Source organism: Erigeron canadensis, chromosome 5, assembly GCF_010389155.1.
Source record: "Erigeron canadensis isolate Cc75 chromosome 5, C_canadensis_v1, whole genome shotgun sequence".
NCBI lineage: Eukaryota > Viridiplantae > Streptophyta > Magnoliopsida > Asterales > Asteraceae > Erigeron > Erigeron canadensis.
This window is the reverse complement of record NC_057765.1, coordinates 45,523,717-45,536,130: the sequence shown is the minus strand read 5'-3', so window position 1 is coordinate 45,536,130 and position 12,414 is coordinate 45,523,717. Positions and strand designations below refer to the sequence as shown.

At 33.8% G+C, this 12,414-nt stretch overlaps 2 protein-coding genes across 2 annotated transcripts; one reads left to right on the top strand and one right to left on the bottom strand.

Moving 5' to 3' along the window:
- Positions 1-2,526: 2,526 nt before the first annotated feature.
- Positions 2,527-5,730, top strand: LOC122600700 (uncharacterized membrane protein YuiD). The gene is made up of 3 exons (XM_043773454.1): positions 2,527-2,932; positions 3,050-3,352; positions 5,413-5,730. The coding sequence occupies exons 1-3, from the start codon at positions 2,645-2,647 to the stop codon at positions 5,572-5,574; spliced, it is 753 nt and encodes a 250-aa protein (XP_043629389.1). The 5' UTR covers positions 2,527-2,644; the 3' UTR covers positions 5,575-5,730.
- A 1,018-nt stretch (positions 5,731-6,748) lies between these two features.
- Positions 6,749-7,731, bottom strand: LOC122601943 (swi5-dependent recombination DNA repair protein 1 homolog). Its single transcript, XM_043774671.1, has one exon. It carries the CDS (start codon positions 7,649-7,651, stop codon positions 6,938-6,940), a length of 714 nt encoding a protein of 237 aa, XP_043630606.1. The 5' UTR covers positions 7,652-7,731; the 3' UTR covers positions 6,749-6,937.
- Positions 7,732-12,414: the final 4,683 nt, after the last annotated feature.

Genomic DNA, 12,414 nt, shown 5'->3' with positions numbered 1-12,414 from the left:
CACTACAGGTAACCAGTTTGAGGCATTATGTGCTTTAAACACTAATGATGCCAGCATCCCATCACTCCCCACTATGTCACAACAGGACCCAGATCCAGATACTGCAACATCCTCAGATCCAACAGACATAGAGGAGGTAGAGTCAGATACAGGAGAGACTGCCCGTTTTATGACGGCGGATGACTAGACTAGTAGCTTTATACATTATTATTGCTTAGATTACTAGTCATAGATCCATGTGATAGATTCATTTATTTTGATATATTCTTGGGTGATCTGGGCCTATCCAATCACTCAATTGGTTCATATCCTGCATCATGGGTCTCCTTTATTTACTATAGGGAGACCCGGGAGGGCATTTACTTTGTACTTCTCTTTACTTTTAATAATTAGCCAAAGGGCATATGCACTTTTATCCACACAAAAAAACCCTAAACCCTAAACCCTTTTGTTCGCTTTCATGCATTTAGATTGTGGAAAAAGTATGGTCTGGTTGATGTTGTCTTGAATAATCACGGTAGATTCTACTTTAAATTTGATAGTGCTGAGGGTATGGATTTTGTGATTAAGAATAGGCCTTGGTTGTTTAATGATATTCCTGTTTTATTGAAGAAATGGGAAGTCGGGATTGAGAATGATAAGATTAGACCTACTTATGTTCACATGTGGGTTAATATATATGATTTGGATGCTACTATGTGGGATTATGATATTCTTAGCCACATCACTAGTGTTATTGGGGTCCCCGTTGCTTTGGATAGATTTACTGAGGAGATGATTGAGAAAAAGTCGGGTAGCCTGTTGACATTAGTGAGAATTCTGGATGGTTTGTTAGCCTGTTGAATATTTTCGGGGTGTTCCCTGTTGGTTTATTATATCTTTGGGTGGGAAATAATGTCTGCAGGGTTATATTGTTGTCCTTCTGTTGCTATGCATTCTCTGGATTTCTTTATTGGTTATGTAGGATAGATATAATTGACTATATTGAATTCAGGATTGTTCTTTGGGGTTGTATTGATTTATTCTTAAGATGGATTTTGTTTTGCTTGAGGATTTGGACTGGTGGGAATTGTGGCAAATTATTTTGTTGGGAAATTGATTTGGTAAGGTTTTTTTATTTTGTTAGGATGGTTGATAAATTTCCTTGGAAAAGAGTTTATTTGTCCGATTTAGGTTTGGCGGGAAAAGCTGTTAAAGCTTTTGTTTCTTATTGTTTTGATTATCAGTTTAAGTGGGAAAATGATGATGATTACTCTGATTGTTTTTTTAGGCTGGTGTGGGCTTGGTGATTGTTTTTTACAATGTTTTAAATACTGGTAAACCGGTACCGGAGATCACGCCGGTATTTTTTCGGTATTTTCACTATTTAATATCGGCCTGTATTTCCGGTATTCCCGGTATTTTCCGGTATTACCATACCGGTATTTCCGGTATTTTTAAAATATAAATTTTGATTTTTAAAAAAAATTATTTTTATGATATTTTAATGTTATTTTTTGTTATTTGTGAACTTTACAACCTATATCTTGTTATAAAATACATATTTGGTATTATTTTTGAGCAAATTATAATTGCATTTTGATTTTTTTTTGTTAAATTGTAACAAGTTTTGTAGGATTTTTACACAAAAAATATAATAAATTAAAAAGTTGTACCGGCCGGTAATTCCGGTATTACCGATAATACCGGAAAATTTTTCCACGCCGGTATAACTAAAATACCAGTTTTTAAAACATTGGTTTTTTGAAGATGATATGGTCTTATGGGCTGCTGTCAGAGGATCAGTGGGCTGATTGGAGTAAGGATTATGGATTAATTGCTTGTTTGGGCTTATTACTGATTGGGCCCAAGTTGGAGGTTTTATTTGGAGACCAGAGTTATTTGGATCAAGTTTTATCCCAGAAGACTAGTGTTTTTGAAGGGCAACCAGATTGGTGTTCGGGGACTTCTGAAGACAAAAGTGATTTCTTTAATTTTTGTTGGTGTTTTTTAATATGTATTTCTTGTAATAAGATTCATAAGAACTTGTGTTTTATTTTAGTAGTGTATAGTTTTAATGTTTGGGATGTGCATTCATGCTTTGTAAAATGCAATCCCTTATGGGTATGCCTATAATATTTTGTAAGACATTATTTTTCTTTTAATAATATTATTCATAGGGTAAATACCTTTTTACCAAAAAAAAAAAAACATAAACCCTAAAACTTACCAAATTTTGAATTTTTTTGACTGATTTTGTGAGGAATATATTCTATTTAGGTGGACAAATAGTTAATTATCTATACTCCCTTATAAAAATTATTGATTAGTGTTGAAAGCTTTAAATTTTTTGGATATGCAAATTTACTTATTTGTACTCACACACTCATTATTCTATACTCATGCTCTTCCGTTATTTTATAATCCATTATTCTATAGTTAATTAAAAAAGTAATACAGAAATTGACCTATAATCAAGAGTTAAACCGACGCGTGGGTATCATGCTCCTGGGAGTTAATAAGCATCCATTCGAGGATATTCTACGTCCGCTTCTGGTTTGTTTGTTTTATCTTTTCTCGCTCTTTAAGGAGAGGAAAAAAAGAGAAAAAATGCAGCAGCAGCAGAAGAGAACGGAGTGGTGATTTTTTTATTTTTTTTTAATTGATGGAGCCTCTTATCATCTGCTACTATAATCCAACAACCACCACCCCTTTATTATCAGTATCAAGGCCAAGAAGCTATAAGAAGCCCCCATATATAATAATAAATAGAAGCTACTCGTATTTCAACAATAAGAGGAGAAAGTCTTGTTTTTACATCTCTTCTTCTGTTTCTTTAATAAACTCACCTTCATCTTCGTCTTCGTCTTTATGGAAAAAATACTTGAAATCAATTGTCAACAGTGGTGGGGGTACTAGTCTCTTGAGTCTAACTTCAAGTGCTGCTGCAAAGGTACCATCTTTTCTTTCTTTATTTATTTAAGTTATTAAATGGGCCCTGCTTTCAATTTCATTCATAATGAACAATAACAATTTGTAGTAATATATATGATATGTGTATCTGATTTAGGTTCCATTTGTTGCAACCCTAGCTGCAAATCCAACATTTGTTTCTGGTTTCTTTGCTTGGCTCCTTGCTCAATCTTTCAAAGTTTTCTTGCATTTTTGCTTTTACAAGAAATTCGATTTACGCATTATGTGCTCTTCTGGGGGAATGCCTTCTTCACATTCAGCTTTATGCACTGCTTTGACTACTTCCGTTGCTATTTCTCATGGACTTGCTGATTCCTTGTTTCCTGTTTCTTTGGGTTTTTCTTTGATTGTCATGTATGATGCTATTGGTGTTCGTCGACATGCCGGCATGCAGGCACAGGTACCACTAACCATCCTTATTTCATGTTTACTCACACTTAACTTCTTATTCCTTACAATATATACAAGTTTTTAGGTTAATTTAGTAGGGGATCCTCAAAGGTGTTACGGTTTACTCATTTATGCTTGGTTTGGGCAAGTTTATTCACTTTAGATGCAAATTAAGTAACCACATGTACTTGTTAACCTACATTTAAGTTTGCCAAAAACAACTGACCATCTTATCGAACTTCTTATTAACATGTAGAAAGAAGAACATATATTGCACTTGTACTTTTTGACCCTCTCATGTATGATATACCAATGGGGTGAAACCCCAGTGTTACCACCATCATGTGACCACATGGGCCCACAGATGAAGGCTAAAGGTCACAGGTTTAAAACTTGCCAAAGGCAAGTGGAGAAACTATATCTTGTGATCCCATATGTGAAGATGGTGACTTACCGGGCATGAGTTCTATGCGGTGTGCGCTCTGGGTACCAAAACGGTACATGGGACCAAAGGTTTCCCACCCATTTACCCTTATCTTATCTATGAATGTCTTTGTTAATGAAGAAAGTCTTAGATCCATTAACAGACAAATGACTTGGGCTTATGTATAGTAGCCATCTGTGTAGTCCTTATAGGGTATGGAGGTATGTGGTGGTATGGTTTTAGGGGGAAGGAGTCATGAGAAATCGTATAACTTTGAGTTTCTTAAAGGTAAAAAGTAAACCGTCATATGACTGTTCCCAACCGACGGCTTGGATGCTTCACCAACGGGCTTTCACCACGCGGAGATCCAACCCTACAGCAATCCCTTATAGTGGCAGCGATGTTTTGCAACGGGCTAGGCCAAATCACTGGCAAGCTGTTGCCCACTCCACCCCCTCTTATAAAATGAAACTGACAACAAAACTACATATGCAATGGATAGAGAAAAATCAGTCCTTTCTTTCTTTCTCTCTCCATGTCAACAGTTTTTGTAGAGATTAGTAGTTTAAATTTAAAGTTTCCCCGTAATACTTCATCTTGAAATTGTAGATTGTGTTTGCCCTTTAATGTATGCACATTTAAATTCAGATATCTGTTTCACAGTTTCACTAATGTACATAGGCTGCCAGAAGCCCCAACATGTGTGCATGAAATATGCCTATCATAGGCATATCTGTTTCGCTAATGTACATAGGCATATCTGTTTCACTAATGTACGCCTATGTACTTTAGTGAAACAGATATGCCTATGATAGGCATATTTCATGCACACTTGTTGGGGCTTCTGAGCTAGGAAAGTCATACTCGGGTACTGACTTGTCGCATATATGGTCAACTCCAGTGGGTTTGTATAAACTTGAGTAGAACCTTAGCTTGTGTAGGCTCGTCTAAGCTTGTATAGACTGAAATCAAGAATATCAAATGGATATATATGATTTGATATTGATTAGAAATACACACACACAATATATATATATATATACATGCTAAAATTAACCAAGGACTTTGGGAGGTGTAGTTAGGCTAGATTGTTAATAAATAAGGACGTTAATATGGGTTAGAAAAGAGTAATAAAATCAAATGGATAATAAAGTCAGATTAAAATTGATATTGTCGAAAACCATAAGGGGTGTAAACAAAAATTTCACAAAACATGTTGTTTCTTTACCAAGACCACCTGCAACTTTTTTCTTTCCATTAAAGATCATGTTACAACTTAGTTTTCAATAATTTCTATTAGGGGCATATTAAAAATGAGTTTTTTTTTAACATTAAAAGACAAGTTTTGAGGATGGTCCATTCCCCACCCTGCTAAAGGGTTGCATCCGCCACACTGTATATAATGCTTGTTTTAGCACCTTCTGGCTCAGCTCTTGATATGCATGTTACGCTTATAGCCTGACTACCTTTTGAGAGTTGTCTGGATATCTCATTTGCTTTATAAACTGAAATTGGTATATGAACTGGAAATGGGGATGTGTTTGTTTGTCGTATTTCTTGGGCAATGTAAGAATAGCATTGCAATTGCTGCAAGTTTGAGATATGTTATAGTGTGTTTTGCTAAGTAATTAATGTGATTTGTGCAGGTTCTTAATCTGATAGTTGAGGACTTGTTCCAAGGCCATCCTATCAGTAAAAGAAAGCTCAAGGAGCTGCTTGGCCACACCCCATCACAGGTTGTTGCTGGGGCTGTGCTCGGTATCTTGGTGGCTTGTTATTGTTGTCAAGGTTGCTTTGGTGCGACCTGAATCCTTTCCTTGAGTCTGCAGGCTTGCTTTTTAAAATAACCTGTTGGCATTGGATATAGTCCTGATTTTTTGGTGGTTTGATGAATTATGTATCTGACGAGAAACAAGTTGGTATTTTTGATGTAATCCCAACACAAATTGTGTGTGATTTTATCATCTGCTGTTTCCAAGTTGGCTTGATGGATTCTACGCTAGCTAATGGATTTTGGAGGAATCGCGGGGTTTAAAAATACGTAGCAGAATATCTTAAGTTAATCAATAAGTATACAAACACAAGAGTGTGAGTCAATGAAAGACTGGTTCCATTCATATAAAGTGAAGACAAGTGAGTTTAGATTCAGCAAGGCTACTGCCATCTTAATTAATTGCCATTAATTTGAATTTCGAAGTTTAATCATCTAGTTTTATATAACAATACTTTCTAATGAAACAAGTTGGTTTGATGAAATATGAATGCTTCCGGACACCCAAGTGCGCCACTACACTATGCTCCAGGTGCGCTCTAGACACCCAAGTTGGTTTGATGAATGCAATACTTTTTTAAAAAACCCCATATTTAACACATTTTTTATTTATGAGAACCATAATTATCACATCTATTATTGTTTACAAGTAAACTCTCCCTTAATCCTGTCAAATCTTAAGTATTTGGTATGAGGAATGTTATGGATTGCACAGTATTTATAAAGAGAAAAGTGAGTATGGGGGTATAGGCACCTAACTTTGGTGAAAAATTCCTAACATGTTAATTTTTTAATATTTTGAATAAATGATCAGGCTCTCATGTTTTTTATTTATTAAAAATTACTATGTGAGGAGTTTTTCACCCAATAGATTTCCAAAACCTGCGTTAATATGTGTTCTGAATTTAGAACTTATTAGCACTACTACTGTGTCTTGAGCTGCGTCTTGTTTGGGGTGTTTTAAGAAAGAGAAAAGCCGATGTGGCGGGAGGAATATGGGAAACATAGAGAACGAATAGGGGGTTGTAAAGAGAGAACTTATAAACATGACATATGAAATGGATTAATTATGTTAAAATTACTTCTTTTTTTCTCTCTCTATTTGTTTCTTCTCGGTGGATAATTAGTTTGTATATTGCTTTTCATTCAAAAGCATCTCTCTTTTTGGTAGGGTATATCAACAAATACATATATAGACCTCCAAAAATCTATAAATTTAAAAAGCTTTGAGAATATGTCTTGTATGTAGGAATATATATATTTTGAGACCATACATTTGACTAGTCTAATTATTGATCAGTACTGGAGATGATGATAAAAGAAACACAAGTGGTTGCGTTATTTATTTATTATTAATGTATCTTTTATGTGTTGCTTTACTTATGCGGAGTTTGATCTAATTAATTGCCCCGGCCACTACTACTAGAGGCATTTTTTCTTGAGAGAGAAAGATGGAGACCAGGGTCATGATGAGTGGTGGAAGAGTTGCAGAGAATAGAATTGTTTACACCCTGTACATTACTATTCATGACTGCACCCATAAGTGGTTTAATGTAGTTATTGTTCCTACTTATATTTGATTTTTTTGAGTAGTAGTTATTGGTATCTGATGCAGCTGACTTATCACTTGAGACATCCATGATGGCTCCCTTGTTTTCACCAGCAATTATAACCCTTCTTGTCATCCCATTACCAACAACATCCTCTGGGCGCAGCTTGTTTATGGCTGTCTTTGTTCTCTTATCCAAGCTGCGTCTACTGTTATCATTATTGTCTACTTTCGTTGCTTGATTGGAATACTTGAGCTGTGGTGAAGGGAGAGCTAATGGTGATGGAGGGTTAGAAATAGTAGTAGTAGTAGTAGTAGTAGTAGGGTTAGAAGGGATAATTTGCTCTGTTTTTGGAGGGGAGGATGTGATGGGTGTCGGTGTTGCTCTAGCTACTACTGGTGGTTGTGAGAGTCGAAGAGCGAGTTCTGGTCGAGTAATTATTGTTGGCCTTGATGGTGGCGCTTGAGCAGGCTGTGGAGCTGGTGCGGCTGATGGGGGTGGACGAACCATGGTAGCTAAACGAAACCATGGACGGGTTGGTGGTCCTTGCTGGCCTGTAGCCATATATTATTTGGCAAGAACAATAATATACCCAGTAATTAATTACTCTTGTTAAATAAAAGAAATACGCATGCATGAAATCTGAGAGGTGGAAACAATGTTTATATAGACTAGAAGAAAACATCAATATATAATGAAAAACATGGTGACAATTAATATTGGAGGAAAGAATCAGATTCAATTCTTTAATTGTGTTACTAGCTAGCTAGCTAGCAAGCATATCAAGTTTGGTATCAAATCCCTCCATCACTATATAATGCTAGCTGCTCATAGTATGTACATATGTTTTATTAGAAATTGTGGATCGTAGAACCTAATAATTACTGTTGGTAGATCATTCACCATCGATCACCCCCAATAACTTATCACTCTCACACTCTATCCCTTATTAATGTTGTGACCGGGTTTAATCACACATTCCGGAGGTGGTGGTGGTGATGGGGAAGAAATGATAAACAAAGAAATAGATTTTATAAAAGCCTTTGCACAATAATACTGTACAAAATTTGAAAAATATATTAAACTATGAATTAACTTACACGTACATATATTCTATTACCACATAATGAATTATTACTTATATCAAGTCAGATTATAAGAATAGCGACAATAGTGCAATACTTTACCCGCGTAGGCTGCTAATAAAAAACCTAAGACTTAATAGGGATGAATATGGATCGGTTTGGTACAGTTTTTGGTTAAAAACCAAAAAAATCGTTTGGGTTTTGAAAATATCAAATCATTTGTGTTTTCTTTATAACGGTTTGTTTTTTTCGGTTTATTAGGTTGGTTTTTTCTTAGAACCATTTCATAACAAAAGGAATTTCACATTGTAGATCATTTTGCATAATATCAAAGGTATTGCTAAATAATCCTTCCATGAACAACTCTGCAAAATATTCAACTATTTATGACTTCATGCACGTATACTCAAAGTCTATTTTTATAATCCATACAAAATTTTGAATGTTTAAATTAAAAATTTATTATCATCAGGGATATGCGTATATATATTAAATATTAGGTGAGGATTCTCTCAAGTTGATTCTTCAACTTAAGTCAAGTTGAGAAAATCTTGACCCTTAAATGAAAATCAAGGGCCAAGATTCAAAGATCATTTTTTAATCTTGGCCCCTGATTTTCATCTAAGGGTCAAGACACCCTAACATGACATGTTACGGGTAACTCGAGGGAAACCTCTCACAAATATTAATGTCTAACTTAAATGTGTAATATATATTATATAATATGGTTTGGTTTGTTTTTTTTTTTCTTTTTTTATTGGGGTTTTAATATGCACCTATATAATGAGTTTTTTTTTTTTTCATGCTTTTTATGGTTTGTTTTGCTCCCCTTGGATTTAACATGAGTATTCCTACACAACTTCTAATATAATTTTTTAAATTTCCTAATTGTTGGTTTGTTTATTTATATGAAAAAACAATAACTATTGAAAAAAAGTTATTTATAATTTTTATAATAAAATGAAAAAAGTTGCATCGTAAATAAAATAATAGTCACCAAACATGAAAAAAATTATTTATAAACTCAATCACATAACAATCACTAAAGCTTATGGTTGAATTGTTTATCATATGAACTCGTCATCATGCCCGGAGCAAAATCCCCATTCAAGTAACAAAAATGATTAAGAAACCTAAAATATACACTAGACTATTACATAGATTGATGATAAGTCCATAGTTTGTTTGATTAACATAAGAAACAAAAGTAACTAAAGATGACTTGTTTGCAGTGACTAATAATTAGTCAATTAATGATTGATTTGAAGAGGCTTGCACCCGGAATAAGACTAATGCAAATCCTGAAGAATGGGTTTGGGCTTTCGAAAGGGACAACGTTAGTAACCTGCACCCAATAGAAGTTAATGTATCCTCATATATATATATGGGAAAGATAATTTGAGACCAACTAAAAAAAGTCCAAAAAAGGACCATTGATTTTCGTAAGTTACACACCACCATCATGATCTACTACGATATACAAGGCTTTTTTGTAAAAACACTAAGACTTTCCAGCGACGGGCCCACAGAAAAATCATGTGTAAGTTAACTTACACATGTGTAAGTTACACATGATTTTCTGTTAGGCCCGTCGCCGGAAAGTCTTAATGTTTTTACAAAAAAGTCTTGTATATCGTAGTAGATGATGATGGTGTACAAAAATCAATGGTCCTAGTTGGTCCTAAAATAAGAGGTGGTCTCAAAATATCTCACCCCTATATATATATATATGAGATATTTTGAAACCACCTCTTATTTTAGGACCAACTAGGACCATTGATTTTTGTATACCATTATGATCTACTACGATATACAAGACTTTTTTAAAAACACTAAGACTTTTCAGGGACGGGCCCACAAAAAAATCATGTGTAATATCGTAGTAGATGATGATGGTGGTGTATAAGTTACGAATATCAATGGTCCTTTTTTGGACTTTTTTTAGTTGGTCTCAAATTATCTTTCCCTGAGGATACATTAACTTATATATATATATATATATATATATATATATATATATATATATATATTTATACATGGGTTGGTTATTATAAAATAAGTATTAAAGTAAAATAAATAGGACATGATTTTGAGTTTTTGACCTTTAAATCATGATTAAATTAATGGACGGAAATTCACAAACACAAGTATATAATACAAAATTATATTCATGATGCACGGTATTTTTAGTGAAATGAAACCTATTATTTTATTTGTTTTACTTTAATACTTTTTTTGCTTTACCTAGAACTCATACATATATTAGTTTCTTTTAACACTGTTTAATGACATAAATATAAGTATTTTGTAACTTATATATACTTGAAACAACCAACCAGTCAATAGCTTATAAGTAATACTTGAAATCTGATATCGACTTCAAGACCACAACCATAAGAAAGTAGACTTAAACCCCCTACCGTCGACAACTCATTCATAAAAAAACAAAGTTATAGCTTGAAAGTTATAACCAACTATGTTGTTAATAACGGTGTTATAACGGTGGTATAACGGTTAACGGTCTTTCCCCAAAATAACGGTCAAAATAACGGTCCCGTTATTAACGGTGGTATTTACCATTATTTTACCGATATTTAGTTTTTGATATTTCGGTTGTAACGGTGTTATAACAGACTTTTTTCTTTTCCCCTTTTTTTGGGCCCAAAACTAATAAATACCTTGTTTTTTAATAGTCCATAATACTAACTAAATAAAAACCCAGATCCATCTATTATTTTAACACAATATAAAAAAGAAAAACATTTCCCAACCCAAACTTCAATCAATCGATCGATCTACAGCAGCTTCCATCAAGTACACGGCAGCTTCCTTCAGATAATTTATTAATTTTAAGCTTGACTTTTAAGTTTAGTATTAGTATAAAGTATTAATTATTTTGGAATTTTTACATATATATATTATAATTATATATAGCATAATATTATAATAACCGTTATACCACCGTTATAACAGATATATCAAATACCGGTGGTCGACCGTTACAACCGTTATTCGACCATTAACAACATAGATAACCATTTTAAAGTTATAGTTTTGTGACTCGGTTCTAATCCACTTAGACATATTTGTTTTTAACAAATCTTATGTCATTCGAAAGATCTAAACCTATACTTTCAGTGCCTACTTTTCAGGTTTTACCAAAACACAGTACACAAGATGTTACAGCTTCCTGAAAACTGCTTAGAGGCATTTCTCACTGATTAAATGCTAAAACACAGAAAAACAGCCTTGACCGAATGTTTTACGACCCATTTTGTACCACTTTTCCTTGAATAAAACTAAACACATTCTATACCGTTTCGAAGCCCACAAAGTCTACTTTCTAACCCAATGAGCCACTGTTTCCAGAACGAAACCGTTAGGGAATTACAGATCTTCAAAGTAGGCCCCGGAAATCATTCTTAACATTTTTTTTTTAAATGGACCACGACTCCCAAAACGACCGGTATCACTTATACTAGTACGTGAGAACTTTTACATGTATAGATTTTATCTTACCGTATATCCAAACTTATTAACTATAAGCTATGTCAGCCTTACTAACTAAATAAGAATGAAATACTAGTATACTTTTCTCTACAAGGCATTTCTAACCAGCAACAATAAGTTCCAATTGTTGATATAACAATGACAACATTACAACTCTATCTTAAGATTTTCAGTTAACTATTTGATTAGGCTTGCAAACTCAACTTTAAACACCAAAACTTCCAGGATTGATCAAAATACTAAAAGGCAAAATATCTACTAAATAAGCAAACCCAATCTTAACACAAGTTATTATATCTGATGTCCACATGTTACATAGTAAATATATTTGTTAACTGTATATAATGTAACAACGAAGGATATATAACTGCAAAAATGGGTTTTGTCGATAATATTTACAAATGTGGTAGTCGATAGAGTATTTTACTATTTTAACGAATTTTCACTTTGAGCCTTCAACTTTTACTTCTTTTGGATCCTATCCATAATGTATTACATCTTTCCAAATCTGATCCTTATATTTCTTTAGCTTTTAACTTTTATTTCGTATTCCCCGCCGCTAGAAAACCACCTATATGCTTGTAATGTTACGGAGTTTTTGTTTTTATAAAGTTGATCCTGCCCTTTCAAGATCGTTAATTCTCATTCAGGTGTCCACTTTTTGGTACGAAAGTCACCAAGTTTCAAAAGCAACGAGGATAGATATATTTATTGGACTGGATGCTCAGAATA

Excerpts from the sequence above, each read along its gene's own strand:
- LOC122600700 (XM_043773454.1), top strand. The coding sequence starts at position 2,645 with ATGGAGCCTCTTATCATCTGCTACTATAATCCAACAACCACCACCCCT. Across the intron at positions 2,933-3,049 it reads CTTCAAGTGCTGCTGCAAAG|GTTCCATTTGTTGCAACCCT; the intron begins GTACCATCTTTT and ends TATCTGATTTAG. Across the intron at positions 3,353-5,412 it reads ATGCCGGCATGCAGGCACAG|GTTCTTAATCTGATAGTTGA; the intron begins GTACCACTAACC and ends TGATTTGTGCAG.
- LOC122601943 (XM_043774671.1), bottom strand. The coding sequence starts at position 7,651 with ATGGCTACAGGCCAGCAAGGACCACCAACCCGTCCATGGTTTCGTTTA.